At 44.1% G+C, this 27,236-nt stretch overlaps 1 protein-coding gene across 1 annotated transcript in view; it reads left to right on the forward strand.

The window, feature by feature from the left end:
- HS2ST1 (heparan sulfate 2-O-sulfotransferase 1) overlaps positions 1-27,236 on the forward strand; it is a 372,958-nt gene that overhangs the window by 147,606 nt on the left and 198,116 nt on the right. The window contains exon 2 of the mRNA XM_078645905.1: positions 25,561-25,799. Within this exon, the coding sequence (XP_078502031.1) occupies positions 25,561-25,799 (239 nt within the window). The remainder of the gene's footprint in view (positions 1-25,560; positions 25,800-27,236) is intronic.

The raw sequence follows: 27,236 nt of genomic DNA on the forward strand, positions 1-27,236 counted from the left end.
TGCTCTTCTGCTCGCTAATTAATTCACGCTTGGCGGTGAGATAGTCGAGTGTTTGTGGTGCAGGCCGGCCTCCGTAGATTCACCAAGTGTTTAATTACTCGCTTGCCGCGGTCACGCAGCCTTCTATTTGAGATGGCTAGAGGGAAACCTCTAGAAGTGTCACAGTGTGGCTAAGTGTTGCTTACTATGTAGCCCATGTCTAAGCTTTCCTGATTAGTGATATGTAAGGAATTCGTGTCGCAGGCAGGTTAAGGCATTTGTGTAGGGTCACACAGTTGTCGACTGGTGGAGCCATCAAGTAGAAATGTGATCACCCCCATTTCCATAGCCAAACTACCTGCGGAGGAACTCCACCATTTATTGCTTCACTTTTAAAATGGAAGCCTCTATTTCTGTTATACAGTATTTTTTCCTGAAAAAACACAAAGGTTAAAGTTCTTTTATTGTTAGGTTTTGAAATAGCATAAACACTGATTATTCAAAACAAATTGTAAGGTATAGGGTGCTCTATTTACAAATAGCTAAAGTGTGGGGCGTAGATATTACTCCATGTTATAAAAGGTTAAGGTTGAGCTCGCATGATGTGGGTTCCAGACGTTTGTTTCCAGTTAGGTTTTGGCTTAAAGCTAAAGCCTGCTACAAACACTGTGAGGGGCAAAAACTTCTGTTGACACATACACAAGTGGATATCTGGGCACATTCCCCTTTTAAATCGTTGTATTGCAGTGCTGTAGATACATTCTGTGTAGTAAGAACATTTATAAGGTGTGAATGTTTATTTCCAGGACTTTGCTGGACACTTTGTGCCAATGCAGATTGTTGAATACTGTAGAATTTAGCAGTGTCCCACTTGGAAGTGGTTTATCTCACACTGGTGTTGTAAGCATGGCTGTCACTCTAGCATGGACCAGCAACAGCAGGCTGTTGGGTTGCAGTGTCTCTGGAGCCTGTTGCATCCCTGTAGCTCACACAGTATGCCAACCAGCTAGCCCTTGACGCCACTCTGCTGGTCCGGGGTTCAAGAGCAGGTCCAATGTCCCTTTTTCAGACAACAGGGCAGCCCTTAGTCCTTCTACTGAGTCTTCCGCAGGTCCAGAATCTTTCTGATGAGTGGCTCTGGAGGTCCAATATTTATGCCTGGTGCCAGCCTTTGTGTGTGGGGGACTCCTTCTCCTACTCCCATATTTGGCTCTGGAAAGTTTTTCTCTGGTTAAGGCTCTAAACTGAGGTGAGAAAAGACAAGGCTGTTGTCATGTTCCTTTGTATTTGCAAGCGGCAACCCCTGCTCCCCAACCCCACAGAGTACCTGAGGCAGGCGCGCACCACCCATTGGACTCACCGGGCTTCAGCCCCTCCCCGTCGTGTATGGCAGCCCGGGATGAGACAGATCCCGGGCACACACACAGCCACACCCGAACGTTTCACAGGTCTTTAAAAGACCATTTGAATGCTAATTAGGCCTTGCTGTTGTTTCACCCCTTGTTGGAGGCCCTGCAGCTCCACTCTGCCTACTGATCATAGGTTCAGCCCCCCCCCCCCCCCGAAATATTTTCTTAGCCCCCCACGAAATTTGGCTCTAGTTGCGCCTCTGACCTGAGGGTCAGGGAATCCCTATCCTGCCCCCTTATACCCTATCTTCTTACAATTACAAGACACTTAAGGCAGAGTACCCATGTCCTGTAATCAATATATATAACCCTGTGTCTGAGAAAATATATGTGGCCCAATACTTCGTGTTATTTTGAGAAATTGTACTAATAAATCACATTTACATGTTTATTACTGAAGTGCAATTGTCAAATTACCGTTTAGTAGGACAGAAGTGTGAAATTCACATGGGAAAATTGCTTACTGCTTCACTGATTGCTTGTTGAGATTATTTGACACATTTTTCAATTCTCCTTATAGTCACATAGCCTCTTCAATGCGGTTTTACCTTCCTGTGCATCCCTTCACATCCTGGCTTTGCCAGTGCCTATTTATATCACTTGTCTAGTTTGAAATTTTTATTTTCTCATAACGGGAAACTGTTTATTGAAAACAGTAAATGAAATACTGCACTATCGTGTTTGGTTGTCTGTAGTAAAGAGAAGACACAAATACTTGGTTAAGAATGTAGGATTTTGGAAAAACATTATTTCCTTTGTTTAAAAAACATTGTGTATATTTGTTATGTTACAATCCTAGTCTTAGTGAGCATTAAAAAAAATGAAAGTCATTTGGTCCTAAGTATCAATCCTGGACTAGCATGATATTCTGTGGCCTAGTGTAGCTCAGGCTCACCGATGAGGCTATGTTCTGCAGAGTGACATAAAATATCATTGCCTTGCTAAAAAAAAAAAAAATCTGTTGCAATGAGCCAGTGTGGTTAAGGGAGAGGGGAGTTGGGGAGAGGGGTTGGCCTAACGGCTAAGGCGCTCGACCTCGGACCTGGGGATCTGGGTTCGAGTCTCGGTAACGACGCCAAAAAACCCCTGTGATTGTGGGCAAATCACTTAATCTCCCCGTGCCTAAAAAATGAAAGTGTGTCCTCATGTAACGTAACGTAACTGGTGCTATGTAAAGCGCTCTGATAACTGATTCGGTTCGGTTCTAGTTCGCGCTATATAAAACTCCCAAAAAAAAAAAAAAAAAGGGAGTGGAGTGATTTTTCAACGAAATGGGAATCATTGGATGGTTTAAGAGGGTTCTAATAAGGTGCTTGTCTTTAGCTGTGAGCGATCATACATCTTTTCGATAAGACACAGATATATAAGAGAGCAATGGTGTAAGAGGAAGGGGATCAGTCTAGATTTTCTTATTGTGTTTTCAACTTTGATTTAAAAAAATATGTGTGTATGTATATATATATATATATATATATATATATATATATATATATATATATATATATATATATATATATATATATGAAAACTGCATTCGTCCGTTCAGAACCGGAACTCCCTAGTGTCTCAGGGCACCACCGATCCAGCAAGAAACGAAAGCCGACCCAGCCATCAGGTGAAAAAGTTGTTTTATTTAAATAAAGTGCATCGCCACCCGCATAACGTTTCGGCCTACCAAGAGGCCTTGGTCACATGACGCTAGGGATGGAACAACCCATTTTTAAAGTGCTAGTGCAAATTTACGGGAACAAATGATTGGTTATCCACATTGGTCAAACAATAGAAATAAACAACATGTTCAGTTACTAACACGTAATCTGTCTCATTAGATGTTGCTAAGGTAGAACAAAATACAGTAATGTATAACCACCATAATATAACACCAATATGTAGTAACAGAATGGAATATATATAATAACATAATTTCCAAGCGAACTACACACAAACTTAGTAAATCACTATCAATGTGTAAACACGAGTGTGTAAGAGAAGGGAGAACATAATATAACACGGAAGATTAACATAGTGTTAAAATAATCCCGTTTTTTCTCCACCTCGAACTATGTAAACTCTCTTTTTATGGTGGTCAAGGCACAAATAATATATATATATATATATATATATATATATATATATATATATATATATATATATATATATATAGACAGGTAATTTGCAGCTCAGATAATATGGACAAAGTGCTTGTGCTGTCTTGGACTTCAAGCTGTGACTATCTAAGTAACTTGATAGCACAAAATGCATATTAATAGATGATCACTGTGATGCCATTAGCAGAGCACAATCCTTGCATTTTTTATGTTTATTTCTTTGGTTAACAGAGAAAATCAAAGTGCATCTGAAGGAAGTGGTTCGACCAATCTAAGCACACTACGACTATGCACAAACCCTTTTTAAGTACAGCCATGAGCTTTGTTTTTAAATGCAAATGTTTTTTTAAACTTGGAACTTAAACTACGGACCATGAACAATTATGGTTAGACTGGTACAGTAAATGCTGTCCAAGACTTTTTGTGACCTCACGTGCGCCAAGACCAACAAACAATTGTAAGCGTTTCCCCGCAAGGGTATCGTTTTTAGGTCTCGCAAGAGCCAGCGCATGCGCTTGTCTCGCGAGACATTTATTAAGCGGGTTTTTAAAGTGCTGCCAAAGGCAGCCACCAGCTTACTTTCACGTGCACAAGCACACGCGCCTCGCTCCGCCTCTCCAATGTTCTGTTGCCTGTTTAACTTGCCGCGCGCTCGTCTTTTTTTTTTTTTTACTTTTGCCGGCAAGCGCGCACCACTCGTGTGCTTTTTTTCTATCAGCGCGCGGGCGCGCACACAATACCTGGGCTTGTTGAGATTACCAGTTGACGCGTCAAAAAACTACAAGCCCCACACATTCCATGAACTGCCGTGAATGACACCATCTTTAATATTGACGTTCAAAAGGTTAATTGTATAACCGCCTCAGTGCCTGCATAACCGACCTGGTAACTATGGCCCCCCTCTACTGCAAACTCCGTCCACCGTACCACCAACATCACCGATGACTTCTGCCTCTCTGGGCATGGCTGCTGGTATAGCTAGTCGCTGTCTCAGCCCACCCTGTTTTTGCCCACCGAAAATGTAGATTGTTCTGGGGAATTATGAGAAACCGCCCTGAGTGTACAGCAGTAATTGCTCCTTGTGGCCCCGTGTACTCTCCGATAATAGAAAAATTACCCAAGGATTATACCAGTACATAATTACCATTTTTTAGAGCTTGATACATTGCGGATTAGCTGTAGAATTATTACTGAAAAAAAATCATGCGGTGTGCCTGCCCAGACAAAGGTTTTTTTGGGGAAAAGGGGGCGACAGTTACCTGCCTTGATATTCGTACCCTATAAAGTAACCCGCCTTGATATGCGGTAACATATATAGCGTTGCATGCTGCCTGAGAGTTTTGTCCACGGGCCATAGTGCTATCTCAAATGCAGGCTTCATATATCATTTAATATGCACCGCTCCTGTTCCCTGGGCTCACCAGCACCTTGACCCGCTTAAGGAGGTATGAACAATGAGTTTGTGCATTTAACCATGCAGTCTTATGTGGGATGTTATAGCAATGTTCGCGAGGCCCCCAAATATGCTGCCCGCATTGCAATAGAGCATCCAGCCCCCATCCACCCAGCACGCCAACAAGCGCAATGAACTACAGCAATCCTAAACTATCATGATGCTGCCGCTTTGTGCATAATGTCCTTAACTTCCTAATCCTTGTGGAAAGGCCAAGAGATTTGTGACTAGAACTGGTCCCCGTGATATCCATGCTAAGTCCAAACATAAAGTACATTATGATCGAGTTCCAATTGGAGGAAAGCCTAGACTACCCATCATCCTGAAGGCCCTGAGCCTACTACTGCTGGCCCAGCCGAACTGTGATTTTATGGCTCCCTCTACTGGCTGCATGACTTACCTATTGAAGAACTAATTCTACATTAAGATCTTTTGTGGTTTTATTGTAATATATATGGCTCTGTTACATTGCTGGATTGTGTATTAGCCTGGGGAAACCACCTACCGCAGCCAAAATGCTCTACGTGTCCCCATATACCATCCCGGCCCATAGAGAGTTCTCATGTTATAGCAATGTACGCCCCCCTATATGCTGCCCGTATTGCGGTATATCTGTAAAGGTGCCCGGCACTTTGCCCAATCGTCTTACATGCTTTGTTACAAGTAAAGCTGCGTAGGTTTGTGGCCAAGCATGGATGAAAGCGTGGTGGAGCCCCCCCCCCCGCCATCCCTGCTTTGTACGCTCGCCCCCCCCCCCCGGCTAATCACCGACCCGGTGCAGCAACAATAGAACTTTTAACGCAGCAGCGACATGGGGAGGATTCCTTTTGAAGTCCGGCCCAATACTAATTATACCTCTGTCTGGCTGTGCCCCTTTTTGGTTACCATACACAGCCAGTGCTTTAAATGGGCCGGTACACATCGGTACTGAGTGGCACTTCTTAGATTTATAACTCTGAGTACCGGCACTTCTCTACTGACTGCCGTGGAGAGTCCCGGTACTCATGAGAGGTAGGCTTATTGCCTGTGCTGGTGAGCAGGGGTGGGACGTGTGTCTGGCTGCCATGGCGCCACTTTTGCAGCCCCCTTCCCCATCTGAGCCCCAGCTGAACTATCCAGCAGGGCCCATTTGAATAATGTCCGGCTACTCACCAATAAGCTGTGCTTGATGGCGCAGGGTCCATTCAGGCCCTGTGCTGTCAGTCACATTCATACTATCCTGTGCATTCCTGCAAGCACAGGAATCATGTCAGTGCCCTGGCAGTGGTAATCCGGCTATGGCTAGTCCGGCCCTGGTAGCAATTAAAACAAGCATTGGCATAGCCAACCTTATAAGTGTTTAGTTATCCAGCACTATATCCTTGGTGCAACAACATCAACTGTTGCATGGCTAAACACTTATAACATTCCAAAGGCGAGACCTATTGGCTATGCCAATGCTTGTTTTTAAATGTATTACTAACCCTCAGTGTTCGTGATGACTCCGATTTGTCCGCAACACATTGCTAACTTTGCTCTGAGACTTCTTTCAATTGGCTCTGAACTTCTTTCAATTGGCTATAAAAACATCCACAATGACTGTCATTGTATTTATTCTCTAACACTGCCTTTTGTCAGCAGGAAGGCTACTCTCAGGGAGCATCTGTGGCAATATCTCATTTTAAAATACTTTTTTGCCATATAGTCATTTTTGCACTTTCTGAGCATAGAGCACAAGCACAAGCAGCGGTAAAGGAGTCTATTAATGGAGCTTAAGGATGTGAAAGGCCAGTAGTGGGGTGGCGGACTTGGTACTTACCTTGAGATGCCTCACAGCAGGGTGAGGTGGTGAGAGAGGGGAGGTGGGCACAGAATACGGTGCTTGCAGCCCAGGCCTGCGTTTGACAGTCACACTGAATAAGTATGATAGCGAGTTGGGCATAAAAAAGGTAATGGTGAATACCCCGCCCTCGCATAGACGGTGAAGCTCCAGCTCAAAAGGGCTTCAGTTGGCAGCAATAAACGCCACACTGATGCATAGCGAAGAAAGACTTTTATGATATGCCATAAATGTATCTGTTCACTTGATTTATGACTTGATTGATGACCAGGAATGATTTAATAGCTTGATGTATTGTCCTGATTGATTTACAACACAGTTGATTTATGATGTGAAATTATATGATTGATTTATGATGACAATTGATGCAGGTGGATTTATAACATAGCCACCCATGCTTTTCTCATATTTGAGGTTATGTACAACACATAAATGAAGCTTCAGCCAGCAACTTCCAACAGATAGCGTGTAGCGTTTCAATTATGTGTGGAAGTGGCCGCGTACAAAGTTTGTGATTACGTTTGCTCAATCTCTGCTTGGTCTCTGCTTCACAAGGATGAGCAGAAGTGTTGTGTGGCCTGCTCTGGCCAATTAGGAGGCAACAGCGAAGAGTGAAACTGAAGACAACAAATGGAAAGCCCTTTATTGAAACATTAGTTGTCGCAGGTGAGCACCTGCTCTCGCAAGCTCGACCCTAAGGAGGGAGGTGTGCAAGAGGCGATTCATACCTGAGGTGAGGGGGTGGAAGGTAGAAATGCTTAGAAGCTATTATCCAATAACAGCTGTGTCCATGTGTCTGTCACAACAGCTCCCAGGGACATCAGTGTGATATTTTTTTTCTTCTTCATTGCTTGGCTTGCGTTGTCTTTTTAGGCATCATGCTAATGCATTCTGATGTTGAAAGGATCCTGTACAGAGAGGTGACTGTTATTTTACAAGAAATCGTAAGCATATGCTGCAGCTATGCCCATTCAGGACCATAAGCTGCAAGTGAGCAAAATTCCTCGGGAATTATGGAACACACAGTGAAATGTATGTTGGGGTGCTTGCTGTTTCTGAATGTTTTGCATCAGGATTAATTTCCCCTTATCCAACATTTTCTTGTAGCTAATCATTTCATTAGCTATTTTTGCTTATGTTTAATTCGTGTATTATGCGTTTTGAGCCCAACTAAGTGGAATACCCTGTAGGTTCTGCTGTTTCAACTGTAAGAGGGAGGCCTGGTTTGGAGTAGGTGGCCTTTCAGGGGCCATGAACATAAATGTAGGACGAAGGCCCTGTGAATCCCAGGGACGGACGATGATGGGACAGGCTGCACCGAGGCTCTGGTGTGGGGCAAAGGTGTGTGGGGGGTGTAGTTAACGCCAAACAGCCAGCATGGCCACTGAAATGGCGCAAAGGTCTGCCCTGTGATTGTGCTTGTGCCTTTTGAACTAGGCTGGGGAGCTGTGCATGAAGTGCGGGGTGTGCTGCTCTCACACTGCAGAAAAGGCAGTAAGGCGAAGACCCACCATTCCATCCTTTAAATTAAGGCTGAGGGTAAGAGCAGATGGGAAAGGCAAAGTTGCAGTCTATAGAACATGGTAGTGGAGTATGAGCACCAGAGCATGGCAGATTGTGAGCTAACAGTTTGGCAGGCGTGAGGGTACCCGGGTACCTTGGGATGCCAGACGGCAGAGACCTTGGGAAAGTAAAACAGTGATACAGGTCGACACATCGCGGGCCTGGTACTTGACATCCAACCAGGGAGTGGAGACTGGGGCAAGAAATAAGCCTCGCACTTGCAGAAAGGTCCTCTGCCGAAAGGTAAGAGTATGCAGATGTGATCATGGAATTGATGCCTTGTGCACCTTATGGTCGATTTTATTTTTATTAGCATACATAAACTATTTTCCAGCATGGACTCCTCATTTTGCTTTGTGGAGGTTCGTAGGGAGGTGTGAGCAAAGGAGACCTGAGTGGCAGGAATGTGTGTGTTATAGTCCTTTTGGAGGGATGCGTTTCATGGTTTTGGCCTCCTTGTTTTGTATTACATTGCAGCATTTATATAGCGCTTACTCCCCTTATTACTATTGACTGCCATTACATCAACCAGTGACACTGCTCAACAGGAGACACCATCAGGACTTGCCATTACTTCGACTGGGCACGTTTTTAAAAAAATGATCTCCAGTCCTGTCAGTTGGGACGCTATAGAATAGACACCCATGGTAAATCGTGGTATGTTCACGGTACATTTATCAAGCCGATTTAATGATAACTTAGTGATACAGTGCACCTTTGGAGAGCCTGTCCTATACTCGAAGCTATACTGCAAAATACGGTCTCTTTGAAGAGCTCTGGGTGCATTTCCATGAGGCATTAGGTCTCGTTTCCCCTTAGTTTGCACTACGGCTTGGTAAGTGCCCTCCAAGACATTGCATGATTGAACTTAGGTGGACAACATCAATGCAGTTTCCAGTGGCGCCGTTAGACTGACGACAACCGAATCCCTGGTCGTCCGACGATCCCTTTGAACCTTTCATCTGTCAAAGTGATTTAAGAACATTTAAAATAGCTGACTTGGTAAACTCCCAAGAGGCAGGTTGTTGTGGCTAGTCCCCGAAGTGCAAGGTAGTTTTAAGTGGATGGCCGGCGACAGCCCCTGCAGAAGCCCTCTGCAGCCGGTGCGGGGCTGTGCAAACATTAGCCCTCTGGCTTCATGGCCTGGGATTGAAGGGCGCGGGCATCTGTGAAGTACATATTAGCAAACTCTTTTAAAAGCACACGTGGAAACACCCAAATAACCAGACCTATGAGGTTGGGCTTATTGCTCGTGGAGGGAGCTTCTCTCATGCTGGGAATAGTAAGAGAAGCACTGGGATTTATCTGAACGGCCTGGTTTAGCGCTCCGACAGTGCCTGGGGCTTTCTCTACTCGGCTGTACAACACAGCCGGGTGGATAAATGCTAAGTGCGCATGATGGTTTGGCCGGCCTAAGACGGCCAGCCAAACCGTAAAATTGTAAATTGTCATGCACACTTAGTAGTACCCATCACCCCTCCTCCCCACTGTTGTCTTTGATTGCATGGCCAGCCCTATGAAGCGGCTTGCTGGCCGCCTGAAGGTAAGAATAAAAAATAAAATGATTATAAAATTGGTTTATTAGGATTTTATTTTTCATGTTTTGTGTTTGGTTATTTATAGAGCTCACTGTGACCAGAATGGTATCCTGGCACTAGTTAAATGTTTAAATGTACTGCCACCTAGTGGGGCGACGCTTCTGCACCATAACGGAGGAGCTGCCCCTGTGTGGAGGACTCTCTTCGCTGTACATGTGTCTGTTAACATAACGAAGAGCCCCTCCGCAGTTGAGTCACACGGCGAGCAGCTAAATAAAGACATTGTCAACGCTTAAATTGCTCAACGTGGAACATTCCCTGTTTGACTGCTTCTGAATTACAACTAAAAGGGTTCACCAGAGACGTGGGATGAAATGCCCCCTCTCATAATCTTACTGATCTGAATATCCATCTAATAAGAGATGTGGTGGCATAGCTAGAGCTCAAGGTGCCCCTTAAAAAGCTCATGCCAGATAGTAACCGATTGTGGGTTGTATTTAGTGTTCACCATCTCCCTGAAAAAGCTCTCATGCATAATTGTGTCATCATAGTGCTGTTTGTAGGCACAGGTGCACTGCTTCTCAGAAACATGCCATTACTGTGGTATTGTGAGGCACCATTTAACCTAATTGTGTGGTGCTGCCCAGGGAGGTAATATTGGGTAATTAGGTTTAGATAAGGCGACAAGCATTGACGTTAAAACATTGAGGAAAACGTTTCTGCTAACGAATGTGTACCTTGCGTAGCCTTATGGATACATTCTATCATGCTAACGATTTATTATATCTAACGATTTTCGTACGCAGGTCTCAAGTCCTAAACAAGCATTTACAATGCAATGGTTTCGCCTTTTGAAAAGTTCGAGCTATTGGCATTGACATCTCCCCAACCCGAGCTGATATGCCAGGGCTGGAGAACAGTAGGCACAGGCTCCCAGTCCGTGTTGGAGAGCAAACTTAGCCTGCTAAAGCTAATGCTGGGTAATAGTTTTACCAGCATGAGAGCAACATGATGGACAACAGCATCTGCTGGACACAAGTCTGAACTTTCATTTCCTTCCACCTTAGAAGGTATTTTTATTGGGCCTCTGCAGTTCCCGCTCAATATGGATGTACCCGAGCCGCTTGCTCAGAGGTCAGTAAAAGCTGGATGCTCGTTTGTGAGGCCGCTCTCTCTGTAGCAGGGCATTACGGGAACCCAGGAGGTTTGCTTCCCGCCAGGAGAAGCAGCCCTCACAAAAAAGGCGGTCGACCTCTAATCTGGGGAACTGGGTTCGAGTCTCGGCAATGACGCTGGACATCAGTGTGATTCTGGGCAAATCACTTAATCTCCCGTGCCTAACAAAAATGTATGTGTGTCCTCATTTAATGTAACTGGTGCTATGTAAAGCGCCCCGATACCCGATTCAGGTCAAGTTCACGCTATATAAAACTCTGCACCAAAAAATAAAAACAGACATAACAGCAAATGTTAATTTCGATATCAGTCATGAGATGGGGGCAGTCACGCACTCTTTGTCACACTCCATCTTCCTTGCCGGCTCGCTCTCTCTGCACAAAGGAAGAAACAAACATGTTCTATTCTCATCCTCTGGTGATTGAATGTAAACGTAAAGCCACTGTGGAAGGCTGCCCTCCCCTGGCTGGACGATGTTATGAGCTGGCACCGATGGGTACTGGTGGGCAGAATAAAGCGGGCACAGGTGGGCAGTGTAAGAAAGGGCACTGTAATGAGATGGCACAGGTGGCAGTGCGAGTGTGAGGGTCTAGTGGTCAAGATGCGGTGCTGGACTAGCAGTGGGTGGCATCAGAAATAAGTGCCCCTAAACCGACACCCTAAATTCTCCCAGCCGAGCACTGACGGGTTCCTTGGCAGAGCGCGCACGGAGTCACATCAGACCCGCTGGCAGGTTTAAACCCTTCTTAAGCAAGAGCTACGTTACTACATACAGGATGCATCTGTGACAATGCATAAAATACCAAAAACCATAGTACAAGACTACAAGCTGATACAACAAGCTAGTGGATGAATTCCAGCCATACGTACCCCCGTGGCGCAGGCTCTCTCCCCACGACGGAGGGCATCTCCTGGTTGCCCAGTAGGTCTTGGCGTTCTTCAGCCATCGTCTGTGTTGGTCCAGTTACTCTCCTTCTCGCGATCCGTGCAGAACTAGCTCTCAAGTTGTGGGCAGCAGCAGAAACTTTTGGTGGGTCGACGCTAACACAATGGGGTAGGAAATGAAAGTGCAGGTGTCACATACGCTGTAAATCTCCCCTGCCTGCCTCCGATTTCGGTTCAGGTGCGGGAGGAGCCGCTCCCATTGGCTGCTCGGCCGCATCACTTGTTTCCATGTAGGGAGAGCTCCGGTTGAGCCGCTCACTGACCCATGCTCTGTGCATGTGGCGCAGCGACAGGAGCACCAGAATTAGACGGCGCGCAACTCCTGCTTACGGCAGGGGAGGAACGCAGGCTCCTGCAGCCCCTGCGGCGCAGGGAGCCCTAGCCCTCCAGGGGCGACCCCTGCACTTCAAAGTGAGTGACCCCATTCAGCCCATGGCCATTGAAGATATGGGAGACTCACGGGGCCCCTCAATCTGTATTACGCCACTGGGGTTTAAGGCTTTACCATATATCGGAGTTTGTGCAAAATACTCGCTCTCACCGATACTCTCTGCCCTAATTCATGAATATTTGCAAACAGCAAAAAAATTATAAGAAATGAGTTTAACGCAACTTTCAAGGTGAGCTAGAAATTAAGGTCCAGATTATGTAATGCTTTGCGCTGAGATATTACTTCTAAAATTTAAACCCGAGGCACAGTGTTATGTTGGGATAGTTTCCCAAAGTAACACAGTTGCGCACTTTTGTGTCACCTTGCATCAAGGCGGTGTCCCGTAGGTGGTGCGTGGCTGTTCCTAAACAACCATCCAGGGAGTTGATACCAATCCCTATCTACAAACAATTGTTGGCACGGATCTGTACCAAAATCCAATGCAACCTCGAGGCAGGAGCAATAAGGAGAAATATCCATTTCTGTGCATGAGCGAAGGGATTACTTCATCCATTCAGGGCTGCAATGAAAAATAGAACAACTCCTAGCGGCATTTCCTACACAGAGATGCGTGCGAATGGGGAGCTTGCCATCAAAAACAGAACGGGCAGAAAAAGCAGAGGAATGTCAGATAACCCGATGGGCAGTCGACTTCAAGATACCCAGATAGGAGGCAGCAACAAAACAAAACAAGTCAGGTCCTGGGCCGGCCAGCCAATCACAGCGCGGCCCAGGGAATGACGTCACGGGGGTGTCCCGGGCCGGCAGCCAATGACAGCGTGGCCCGGGACAAAGGGGCGGGGCTTAAAAAAAGCCCGAGAAACGCCCCCGAATCGCGTTTTCTCGAGAAAGCGTGATTGACAGCCTCTGTCTCCCAATGGCTAGCCTCCATTTATGGAGCTAGCCAATAGGAGACAGAGGCTGAACCAAAGTCTATATGTAGGATCATGAGGTTTCGCCATGGGCGGAGCAACTGCTATGCAGTTGCAACGCCCAGGGCGAAACCTAAAAAGAATTGAGGGGAGACTCACCAAGTTAGGCAGAATGGGTGTGATATCACAGCTCGTGACAATGGCAGAATTGACATTGCGGCGCGCAAGATTGCAGCGCATGACCGCATGTGGCATCACGACCCATGACCTCACAGGAAGTGACATCAGATATTGGGACCTCACATATGTTTAGCAGGTATATCATGTGTACATATGAGTGCATTACAATATTTAACAAATTAGATTTTGCATTGGGGTTGTGCCAAAATATTGGCACAACCGATTCAAAATCTGAGCCTCTGTGGCACGGGGGCGGGGTCCCTATCACAAGGGCATCTCCCCCCTGTCACTACATCCGTGCTCACCTCTTTATCATCCCTACAGCGGCCGGTGGACTGGACTGGGGCAGCGCCTGGGGAGGAGGTCAGCACGAGAGAAGAGGACGGGTACTGTTACTTTAAGTGGACTGAGGACGTCGCGGACCACGCCCCCTGGCCGGCCATGGACCCGGAAATAAAAGTAGAGACGCCGGAGACGGGGGTGTGTTCATCACCCGGAGGAGTTGGAGTGAGGAGGAAGAAGGACGAGGAAGAAGCGAACCAAGAGGACGGACCCGTGGTCGAGAGTGAAGGAGAAGAGCGGACGGCGGAGGAGGCGAGCCCAGCTGTAGCTGAGCCAGGAGGCCACCGACATGGCGCTTCGCCCAGCCACACTTCAAGGGAAGTGTGGCTAACCCAGGTACGGGATCGTATCGTGGGCTGGGCGGGTAGACGAGGCTTAAAACCTCCGTAGTGCACCCGTTACTCGTTCTCCCTTCACTGTGCCCCTTTCCTACTGCACGCCGCCACTTCGCTGTTTGCTGTGCTGCACGTGTGTTTCCCCTCACTTACCCTTCCCACACTGTCTTGGCAACCCGGAACGTCTGCCTAAGACGTATTCTCTTCTCTTCCTTACATATCCGGCTTGGTGACACCGCCTGTCAAGACGGACGGGACTACAGGACCCAGAGTTCCAAGCAAGGGAGGAAGACCCGGGAGTGAGATAAGGAAAGAGAAGAGTTCACCTGTGAGAAGAAGCACCGAAGCGCCTCTGCCATACTATCGCAATCCTCCTCAGCAGCGCAAGCGCTTGTTAATAGCAATAAAACCAGCCTTACCTGCACGTACAGAGTATTCGTTTCCTTTGGTCCCGCCACAGCCTCAATTTATTATTATTATTAATATGCGTTCTTATATAGCGCTCGATTACCCGTAGGCATCTCGGCGCTTGCCTTGGGAACCCGTCCTGGCTTTTTCCCTGTGAGATACCCGTACTAGGCATCCCCAAGGTGAAAGCCAGGCATCCCGCCGCGGGGGGGGCCATAGTGGAGATTAAGCAAGCAGAGCTGCAGAGTGTGAACCCGTGATTCGAGTAGGCACCGAAACGAGAATTATTGAGTCCGTGGATATTTGGGCTCAAGACCCTGCCGCGTCGAATTGAACCCTGGTCCCGGGTCTGACCTCTGCTCCAGGGTCTGCCTTCTCTAACCAGTGAGCCACACTTCTCCATTATATACATTATACATTAACTTGTTTTCAACACTGCAACAAAGAAATTGGCAACAAGGAGAAATGTGGCAGTAAATCTGTTCTGCTTAATTGTTTGCGAGGTCTCTATTTTTAAAATATCTTAGGTGGTTAAGGCACTTGCTGCAGAGATCTGTGTGCCAGCTAAATCTCAGGGAATAATAATGGTAAGATGACTCTGGAGGATAACGTATTTGCCGGAGAGATCTGTGTGTTGAATCATAGTAGCATAGAGGGTTACTATGTCTCCTGCAAGGCACATTATGTAACACGCAGATTTGTATTTTATGTAAAAGGCTAAGTGGGCTATTGATTTTAAGACCTCTCCTTTTGCTACTTGCAGTTAATAAATTGTAATCATTCTAATATAGCACAGTGAAGTATGAAGGACTTGACTCCTGAACCTTGGAACCGTCACTGTTTGATGTAACACATCCTTTGTATTTCTGTAAACACTTGATTTATTGTCAATGTATAATCTGTACATGTGAAGTAAGTTGCTCTAACACCCTGCATTTGGATGAGTAGTGTCACTAATAATCCCCATGCAGGGTGTGAGAACGCTTTACATCACACGTACACAAATAGCAATTGAAATCCGTCTATTTAGTTTTATTTTATTTATAGGGCTTTAGCACCACTGTAGTGCTAACACGCTATAAGAGAAATAAAACAAAATAGTGGTATTTCAAATGTTATTTTTGTGAATACTGAGGCGACCAGTACTGATATTCTTAGTGCATGCATATAAATATATACAGGAACTGAACAAAGTCAAAAGTATTTCCCTCAAGTACCTGTGAAGCCTTTGTTTCCCCTCGCTTGCAACTAGGTGTGAGGCTTCCGGTAGCGCCCAGTCAGGATACGCCATCAAAGAGATGACTAATGGCCCTTTAACTTCGGCCTTTGTGATGGGCCCAGCTTGCATCTGTAAATCCGGGAGACGTAGAAAAGGAACGTGGCACTCCGCTAAAAGTGGCCTGCTTTGCAGCAGGGTGCTGAAAATAGTGGGTAGACCGCGTCTACCCTCGGCTCGAGCCCGGTCGTAGGTGACGCCATTTTCTGCTCCATGGCCAATCTTTTCACTGTCCTGTTCTTTTATGCCTAATTGGAAAAGAGCCAAATGGCATCGTAATCCCTGAGTTGTGGATAAGCTTCGAAGAAAGTATGTATATGTGTATGTATGTATATATATATATATATATATATATATATATATATATATATATATATATATATATATATATATATATATACCCGCTCACTCATTTGTCTTTATCTCTTTCCCCTCTCTGTCTTTTACTTTGATTTCTCTTCACTCTGTATTCTATACTCGTTGTTTGCATTCCTGTTTCTTCGTTTAATCTTTCATCTTTCTCCTCTTTCTTGTCCCTCTTCCTGTAGACCTCCCCATTTGAGCTCTTTCAGTTCTCCGAACCCACTCTACTCCTTCACTCTATCCTGGACTCCTTCTTCCCCTCTTCAAAGCCGCTCTTTTTGTTTATCTTCTGTCTCCCACCGACATGTTTACAGATTGCGCTAAGCATGCACATTCCCCAAGTTTGGCAAAGTCGTCCAACGTGAAGACCGTGTTAGCGGTTTTTATGGCACATAGACCGGCACTTGCGGCAGTGGAGCCTTCAAAAGCCACCCTGTGGAACAAAGATAATTCTGTTCCTCACAGGGAGCCTTTGTAATTTGAATTTTAGACACTGGTTGGTGCCTTCTCGGCATTCTCAAGCTGGGAACTCCACGTGCTCTTCCTTGCTGGAGAGCACACTTTTTTTAGGTCATGTTGAGCTGGGGGGTATAATTGAGGTTTATGACTTTTTGTCAGATACACAGTGGGGGAACTCGTTAAGAAGTAAAATCAATGCGATGTCTGCACAAAAAGTTAGAAACACAGACGTGTCTAAAACTGAAAATGATTGGGCTGGCATGACACTTTACAGACATGAAGTGTGGGTTTCCGATATAAAACATTATACACAAACAATACCATTATAACAGAAGAAATAATGTATTCAACTATATACACATGGAAAATGTTTTATGCTAAGAAGGTATTTCCTTGGGCAACTTGCTACATTAAGAACTTTTATTTGACCTAACACAATGGCCTGTGAAGGAATATAAACCTGGTGCCTTGCCATAATGACCTCCACCCTAAAGGTTGGCTTTAGTGCCTCTTTGGTGTTCTATTTTTCTGGGAATCTTTGCTAGTCTTCGTCTCTGGATTCTACAGTGTAATTTTGGACAGAAGTCCTTTAATTTATGTGCTGACAGTTACTTCATTCTGAGTGTTTTAAAAGCCAGTTGGGACATTGTGTTGGCCAAATGCATATCTAATTCCGCCTGGTTTTTAGTTTTTTTGCTCCAAGATGTATTCTGGTTTGTTGCCTTTCTAATAATAGTTTTGGGTCATTTTATTCAAAGAATATTAAGACTGTAGATGGGTGTAACTCGCTAAGTCCGTGTAAGGTCATCATGCGATATTTCCTGCGAATTCTGCTAGATTATATGTAATTATGGTCAAAGATTAATTTTGCATTTTTTGCTATTTCTTAAAGAAAAAATGTTCTCTTGCATCCAAAATGGGCGCAAGGGTGCATTTTGTGTTAAGAAATAGCTCTCAATGCACCAGAACAGGAATAGCGAGCGCAAGTACCCCTTCTTGGCATCTGCTCATACACATTTGAAAAATTTGAATATGTACCAGTGCAACCTAAATCTGGGGCCATTGTCTTTCTTAGATTCCCACGTAAAATGTGTTCACCTCCAAAAAGATCCCAGCTTTTGACAGACTGTAATTTACATTGCCACTGTTTGAGGGGTATACTGAAGTTAGTGTAAATGTAGGGTCCCCTGCAGATCTTGGCAAAAAAAACATAACTCCTACTCATTAAACACCCCGTTCATCACCCTTTCCAGAAAAAATCTTTGTCAACCTACGAAGCAATCCCCTTTTTAGGTCGAGCATTTGAAACCTCTTATATGTACTTTAGTATATACTTCAGTTGACTTAAAGCCATTCCCCCTGCTTTTCATGTGTTTGTTTCAATGTCCTTTAAAAAAAAAACAGGCTTGCTAGTGGTCAGTCCTGCCTTTTTGTCCCTCCTTTTTTCTCTTTCGCTCCTCCCAGGGAGCAGGGACCAAGTACTGTATGTTTACTTCTTTGTTCTTTATCTGTTATTGGAAGGACTATTTTCCTATTTTTTTCCTGCTCGTGTTACACTGTGGGTGCATGTTCAGCTTCAGGCCCCTAGCTGCTTACATGTTATTGCAGCATTCGTCACTCTCACCTCCTCCCAAGCCAAAAAAGACCAGCTGTTGTGCTTCGACCGGAGCTGCTGCGACGACTCCGGTCGCATATTCAGTGGTGTATTAAGAACTCAATCCCTCCTCGGTAGCAGAAAGCAGGCATGGGCGGTCTGTGGGGAACAGCAGGGCAGCTTTGGCAGCGTACATCGGCCGGGTGCGCTGCTCTCATACCCTTGTGACTTGTTTTTTCTTGTTACTTATTTCCTGATCTAATTGAGTGAAAGCTTCTGGGGGGGGTGGGACTATCTTTCCCATGATGCCCTGTTGCCTGCTGACCACGCCTACCTACCTACCTACCTACCTACCTACCTACCTGACTTTGTTCGATGTTTTCATTTCAGCCTTGAGGCCTGATAGCATCATTACAACCCCTGGGCCTTTCTTAAACTCTACCCTACCCTTCTGCTCATTCTCCGCCCCTGCCCTGCATCCCCTATGGATTTTAACTCCACCCGCAGACCGCCTTCTATTCACAGAAGGCTCATTCTGGCTCTGAGGCATGCGCTTCACCTTCTGAGGAGCGGTTCACTGCACCACAATATTTTCGAGTGCTGGCTCCTTCACGTCCTTATTTAGCGCCTCCATGACCCTCCTTTTTTTTTTTTTTTTAAAGTAAATACTTATTTTTGACAAAAACGTCTTAACTTTATTACGACCCCAATAGGTTGAACAAGCCGTCACCACTGCTGCTACACCACATACAGCTTTTCTTTTTGGCCTTTCTAACTCCACCCATGCAAGTTTATGCTCTTTCAGTAGTTCCCTATCTGTGGCCCATGGCACCCAGTTGCACCTCCTAAACTAGCCAGAGGCACCAAGCACACAGTTTGGGACCCACTGCAAGCTAAACGTATGCAGAGTATCTTCTTGAATGTGTGAATGGTTGTAAATATATACTGTTGAGACAATAAGTGATTCATTTGAACTACTGATGAGATGGTGAGCTAGAGTGCCTGCTGCAAAGATGTGTGTGACCTGGTCCAAGGGGGCACATTATTTTACGATTTTGTTAATATAAATATCGTTAAATTGTCATTGTGCTTGCATATGCATGTGTTTAAGCGAAACATATGTACACAAAACAGTTATTGATGTTAGCTCTATTAGCTCTGTGCCACTTATATGTGTTAGTGGGTCAGGGCAGAGCAAACTCTTCTCCCCCCCCCTTTCCATCACCAAGTGCCATCTGTGTACAGTGCATGACATCGCTGGCCGGCAGCTGTGAACCTAGTTGGCATCACACCCGTCACAAGCGTTCTCAAGTTGGTGAATTTGTCAGACAAAGGAAAACACTATGCCCAGGATCACACATTGTGGTAAATCTGGGGACTCAGCTAGAAATGTTAGTCACTAAACTTAGATCTCCGCCCAGGCGTTTTGAGATTTCTAGCTCTTATATGCTATAAACAAAGACTTGTAGACATGCCTGTTTTGGGACCGCATTACATGTGCCCAATGTTTGTGCAAAATGGTAAGTGACAACCCAGGCGCACAAAATTTGGTGTAAAATATCATTAGCTTCCTTGCACATTAAGTTGTCTTGTAGTTTGCCTGTCTGTTTCATTTTGGAATTTGTGACGAGTCCCTCCTTGTTATCGAATTTCTTGTTTTCATGCCCTTCAGACACTTTATGTAAATTGAAGACAAACGTGTAGTTACAACCTACAGTACAGGCTTCAAGCTGCAAGTGCGTTGAAGTTACACTTAGCATGAACATAAACTATTCTGAAGTTTATTTGTTTTATTATCTTAAAACTAAAACAGATTGCGACTTCAAAACCTTTTTTAAAAGTTTGCTATGCAAAATAAGAGAAAGCAGGCAAATTGTGTGCCTCACATGCAGTCAGTTGCAAAACGGTTCTTTGTTGTTATCACCGTTGCATCTGAGCATTTGAGCAGCACCAAGTAAAGCGGTAATACTGGGTCCAATAACATTACTGCACTCTCTGCATCATTGACGACAAGGTTCGGATTGGTAACGCGGGCACCGGGAAATGGCCGAAGGGCGGTAGCCGAGTTACAGCCGTGGGCTGCTTTTTTGGGCAGCCTGGAGGCTGTCTGTGCTGTTAGGATGCCACTAGCGGCCCAATGTGTGCCTGAGTGGCCTTTCTAGAGACAGGTGGGCGGAGGTATCACTCCTTTCTCTCGCTGGGCCGGCCAATTAATGAATGCTGATTGAGCAGGGGCAGGGTGCCTGGGCAGAAGTGGTCTCACATGCATTCATGTGTGGCTCAGCAGTGTGAACTAATCTATGCGTTTTTTTAAATCTGAATGAAGTTAATAAAACATGCCCCCCCCCCTCTTCTGTTAATAAAACTGCGCTGAAGCAGTGTTTTGCATTAAGGCAATACCACTGAACACCACATTTTGCAGGTTCCGTTTAAAATTGTTTAATGTACAATAGTAGTTCGTAGAGCAGATTCTATAACCCATCGCTTGTTTCTTCCTTCTCTCATCCTTGATGCGGCTTGTTCCGTTGTTGCTTGCTCACCTGTAGTTTCTGCTTTCCCTTGGCCCACTCCTGCATCCTTGCTTGCCCGTCGTGCCTCCTTCTCGCACCTAATCCTTGCCCGTTGTTTGAGCTTGCACCATGCCCCCTTCCCTACTTATGTGTCGTGACTTGACCCTCCTGTTTCTTGCCCTTCTCCCATCCCCCCCCAACCTCATCAGAAGTAACCCCCATAAAACGGCTAGCGCTGGCCACATCATAGTGCTTTTTTCCCTGTCAGCCGAAGCTTTGCCACTGCTTGTTTTTTATGTTTTTGTCTGTAAAGTTGCCTGGCATATTGTTACAATGGCCTAATAAAGATGTTTATTTCAGCAAGCTATGACTTTTCGCAGTTCTACTCATGGATGCATTTCGTACTGTTTTCTAGGAGAGTGCTCTAGAATAGCACAAGATGCTTAGGTGAATAAACTACGTCCATAGCTTGTTGCAAGTGACCCTGAGTTTTAAAACAAAGCTTTGTTTTTATTAGCTTGTTTCCCAATAATATTGGATGCATGTATTTTCAGAAGCGTCTGTGGCGTACAATTTTTTTTTAAGTAAAATAAAATGATGTAACCATTAACCTTCAAATCCAGTAGTAGATTCTGTAGAATTATCAGTTTTAGAAGAACAGATTGTAAAACTTAACCCCTTGCCTGCGCTGAATGTTCCGCACTAGTGTGGAACGTTCTATTGCGCGGGCGGTGCCGCGACTTCCAACGTACGTGTGCCGCACTACCGAGTTAGTGCACGCGACATCCATTGGACGCGGCAGCAGCGATGGGGTTAAATTGTAGGTGCAGATTTTGAGTCAGGTGATAAGCTGCAGCAAGAGTGGGCAAGCTAACCAGTTTTAGTGAGGGCCCCCGGGCTGTCTCCTGCTGCAACATTCTGCCAACTCCATCTGAGCTAAGTTGACGGTAAATAGCATTATCCTCTTTGTGTGGACTCTGTCTGGTTCTGTTATACTCCATCGAGTACGCCAAGTTGAAATGAAACTCACAGGGCGGGATACAATCGTGCAGAAAAACATAAAATTAAAGCAAATGGAGACTTGCATCCAGGGCTTTAACCCCTTCCATGCTTGTGACGGAACCACGCCGTCATGAGCCACGGGTGGCGTGTGCTCATGACGGCCTGGTTCCGCCATGCCGTGGCCGCTCCACCCACGCGGCACTGATTCTCCGCCTGTGCAGGCGAATTATTGAGTGGGCGGAGTCGTGACAGAACCACGCTGCCATAAGCACAGCCCACCCAAGATACAGCAAAAACACCATGGATGGCACATCCTTCTCTGTTCAAGCAGCCTAACTATGGAACCCTATACCCCCCTCTCCCCCCCAACATAAGATCCACAGACCACCACCTTATCTTTAGAAAACTACTAAAGTACTAAAGAATTGGCTCTTTCCCACACAAGCACCATAATCAAACAGAAATATTCAGCATATCACTCTGTATATAAGAAATATACAGCATATGTATATAAGCATTTTTTTTTTTTTAGATATGTACCTATAAAACTGTATTGCTTTGTATAAACATGTAGAATCATGTTTTAAAATAAATAAAGTTTTAAGTACAACAACACTTGAAAACCAGAGTTTATCGAATTCATCTTTAATCTACATGTAGTTACCTACTTTATGCATCTATATACCTTCCATGTACTTGGATCTATTTATTACTTTTCTCCTAAATAAGCATGCAATGTAATACCCTCATTTTTCACTCTCTCTCTCTCTCGATATATCCTCTACCTCAACTCTGATTCTTTTCAAACCTCTTTCTACTACTCTTTCCAATGCACTACCCTATCTCTCAGCCTATACCCCTATCCTCTACATCCACTCTCTCATTCATTCCGAACCCCCTACCGCTACTCTGATCTACAAAAGAACCCCTCCTAGACTCTCCCCTACTCTACCCTCTTTCATCATCTGACACCTCTGTACTATACTGATCCCCAAAAACAAGCAATTCTAAACTCTTCCCTCTGACTCTTCCCCTCCACATCCCTTTTTACTCATTCCAAGCCTCCTCCTACTGCAATGACCTCCAAAACAAACAAAAATAATCACACTAAAAAAATCAAAATCTTTTCAATCTTCTATCCGTCCACTATCCTTTCAATCAAAATAACAGACTAACATGTACACTTCTCAATTTTCATATTTTACTATACTTTTCACCACGAATCCTCTATAGGTCCCAGAGTAGCGTGCCAATTACCGAAAAAACACTTCAACACCTCATCAGCGGTAGCAAGCACTATATAAATGCAAACCTTTTTCCCCTCCACTACCCTTCTCAATCCAAATAACTGACTAACATATCCACCACTCAAATTACTTTCATATTTCCCTATACTAATTAAACACTAATCTTTTATGGATTCCGTGCTACTCGCCAAAAAAGCGTCTCAACACCCCATCAGGGGTAGTAAGCGCTATATAACTGCCATTACAATACAGTTACAATACAATACCTTTTGGCCCATAAACTTTGCTGTCAAGCTGTAAGTTTACGAGCGTGCAAGTGCTGTTTTTGATACATTTTCATGTAGAATGTCAAATTTTCTAGTTACAGCATTCTCATGTGATCCCTGCTACCATATAATATATAGATGGCCTTAACTAACCTTACCTTTCCAGTGCTATGTCTGGCTTTTTGTTGTAGCTTTTATCCACGCCCGCTTTAAGCTTGCCTGGTTTATTTATAGTTTTACTTTACATTTTTGCTAGTGTTGCTTGTAAACAATATTTGATGGCTACAGGCTTGCCTGTGAAGGGGTAACTAGACTGGCTCCCTCTGTGTTAATCAACAAGCAGCCTAGGGAGTAGTGGTAAACGATGCATGGAACCAATCTGTAACCGCTCCTTTCTTGAGTTTTTCAGCAGTTTTTGTTTGGCAGTGAAAACAACTACTACGAATTTGTGTGTGCACATCTTCAAAGTAACTTTATGGTTTAAAATACAGTATCAACAGAATTCCTCCATTTTGTGCATTTTATATAGGTTTTTGAGGTGTTTGATTAGCTGATTTTTTTGTAGAACTTAATCAATATGATTGTTTAGTTTTTAATGATTTAGTGTTTTGGGTATTTAATATGTCATGGTTTAACATGCATTTGTTATATCTTATTTCACCAAAACTCCCGTTTTCTTCATTATCGCATATTTGAGCACTTTCAGATATATAAGTTCAGACTACTAGTTGTACAACTAAAACACTTTAAATAAGTACTTCTCAATGCAATGGTATATTGTGCCTATTAGTGTCAAAGCTTCTTTGTTAAAAAAAAAGACACTTTAAAAATGTTGACAAGACTTTATCCTATTATCATTAAATAGCATGGAAGCTTATCCTTGGATGTGTGTGCCCATTCACCTGTGGCACGTGAAGTAACAGTAGATGTTATAGCACTCAGGATTGTGCTACCGGGTTAAATACTTATAAGCCCAACAAAGTGAGACCCCCTAGGCTATGCCAATGCTTGTTTTCACCAGACAACACATAAGTGTGTTGCCGAACCGCAATACATTAGCCATATTTGATCGTACATTAGCAGATGACTGGTGAAGGTCACACTGGTAGCTCAATTCTGTGACTCAGACTTAAACCAGTCTTGTAGTTTTATCAATCCAACAAAGGACATCAGATTTTGTTAAACAAAGCAATTCCAAGGAAAGCTTCAAATGCCGCTTAATACAATACTTAGTTCAGAAGGGGAGACGAAAGTACTACATTTATTTGCATGGGGTTTGCCCATCCATTCCGTGACTGTGTCAATCTTAACATTCCTGATGATGTGGCTTTTCTTCCTATCGATTAGGATTTCAGTATTTTTTCATGATGATTTTTCGATGGCAGATGTAGTGGTTGGTTCAGGTTGAGGTTGTTGGGACTTATGCCCGATTTCCGAACTGCCCCAGAACAACGCCCAGGCTCTTATTAAAGAACATTTGCCAGCTGCTGAGGTGAGCATAAATGTTTCCACTTGGTGATAATTCCCAAGCAGAGATGGACTCCATAGGAAAATCCATCTTCACCTAGCTGTGTGATAAAAATGAGTTGCCTAGGCTGTTTCACTTCTTCCTGGTCCGCTTCTCGTCTGAGCCGCTGGGTCAAAATGGCTGCTGAGTTGAAGGAGGCAATGTTGACCCTACCCTGGAGGCAATGAAGGAGATGATCTCAGTCTTATTCTTTGAAGCCAGTAAGGTTCCACTGCACATCCTCTGGTGGAGGATTCCCTTGCATCCTCCAGCATTACTCAGAATAAGAGCAACGAAATGCTGACCTTATTCTGGGCGGTGTTTCACCTTCCACTGCTGCCGTTGTAAAACCCAAATCTATAACATTGCCATATGTGGAATGAGGATCACCTCTTTCGCGTGAGACCTGTACCTTTTCAAATCAGTGCCGCCGTGTTGGACCGCAGCGTGACTTGACATCTCAGTCAGTGGACTACTACCACAGACACACTAATCTGCTGGTTACAGTTTGTTTTAAACTCACGGTCAGTACCTACCTTCAGGCCATATGACACCAATGTATATATAAAGAGTGTACCAGCATTTTAAAAGTATTTGGATCGGTGTAAGACAGTCAACACCAGTATTACATCTAATTGCCACTTTTTTCATGCCCTTTTTCCACACTATAAATGTTTAAAAAGATCCACTATACTTGTCTTGTTTTCGACTTATATGAATGTTTGTTGTGCTATACATGATACCTTGCTGAATACTGATGGAGCTTTTCTTAACTACAGAAAGAGCAATTGCACGACATGAAGTGCGAGAAATCGAGCAGCGTCACATGATGGACGGCACGCGGCTGGACTGCGCGCTGGACGAAGAGGAGGACATAGTGATAATTTATAACAGAGTACCTAAGACTGCGAGCACGTCGTTTACAAACATTGCCTACGACCTGTGTGCCAAAAACAAGTATCACGTCCTTCATATAAATACAACCAAAAATAATCCTGTGATGTCTTTGCAAGATCAGGTAAGACGGTTAATGTCTCTTCCCTAGTATTCTATAATTTCTAGCCCTACAGTAATTGGATGGTTATGACTGGTTGAGTGTTTATTTACATTGGTAGTTGAAGTTTAAAGGAAAGATTAAATGCACATTTTCATGCACATTTACAACTTGTATGGTACCATATATTGCGTTGACACTACAGTGTATCTTAAATGTGTTTCCTATGTTTGCCCTTCAGAACAGAGATATGAACCTGATAATGTGATAATTGTTTCCTTTTTTGCCTTTATTGGTACATTTTCATAAAGATTCAATCAATCGTATAGTCTGCAGATTATTTTAAAGGGGCAGTAAATAATATTAGTAATATTTCAAAATAATACTAAACCGAGGCAATTGGTCAAACTGAGTGTTAACTTTGAGAGTCCATAATGTATTTTTGGCAACCCCCCCCCCCCTTAAAATTTGACAATTTCTTACAGATGGTGTCATTTATTTTATAATGCATCATGCTAACAGCAGAGGTGTGGAATTTTATATAATATCTACTTGTCCATGGGACAGGTTGCTTTATGAATCTAATTGTCCTTTACAGAAAAAACTTGTCCCTTTGGTGCCACGATGTGTGACAACAATCTCACTATATAAGAGCTTTGACAGCCTCTTCGATTATGTCGGGGCTTTTACTGCATTAGGGTTTGAATACTAGCAATTCTATTACTTTAACACCTTTCCACAGACCTGCATACTGGGACTGGAAGTAGCACAAGGCTTTAATTCCGGAGTTGGAATGTCCTTTTGAATTTGTGCAACCTTACTAACTTGCATGTTTTAGGGGTTTCACCAGCTCTTCTCTACTATTTTCCTATATTGGGAAAGTTTGGAAATTTTCACTCTGACAAAGGCAGAAGTAAAATTTCTTCCAGGGTTGGGGAAAAAAAGTGATTGGAGGAAAAGTGAACTTGTAAACATTTAATAGATTTTCGCATGAGCAAATCTACACATGCATATTTGCTTGTGCCAAAATGCAGTTTACAAATACTTTCTAGCAGTACGATTTCCTGGGCTGCTTCTGTAAATTTTTGTTAGTGCATGAAAGCCGTAAATCTGCACTAATACGAGAACATATACCATGGGTGCACTTTTGTGGTTATATTTAAGAATTGGGCCCCTAATTAGATCTAGTGTTTACCAAGACCTTTTGGATTAATTAAAATGATATCTCTTATCGGCTGGCTTCACTGTAAGTGACTGCATTCTGCTCTTTCACAATAAGCACATTTGCACGCAAGGAAGTTTACTTCAGTGCTAGGAACTACGGTGGCAATGTTTGTTTGTTTTTTAGACCAAAAAATATTTGGGGTTTTTGCCAATGTTGATCATTATGGAAGCACCCTTATAACACAGTTTTACAAAAACCCTGTCAAAACAAGCCACGCGTTGATAAAACCAAACGAC

This window comes from Lissotriton helveticus, chromosome 1_1 (genome assembly GCF_964261635.1).
Source record: "Lissotriton helveticus chromosome 1_1, aLisHel1.1, whole genome shotgun sequence".
Lineage (NCBI taxonomy): Eukaryota > Metazoa > Chordata > Amphibia > Caudata > Salamandridae > Lissotriton > Lissotriton helveticus.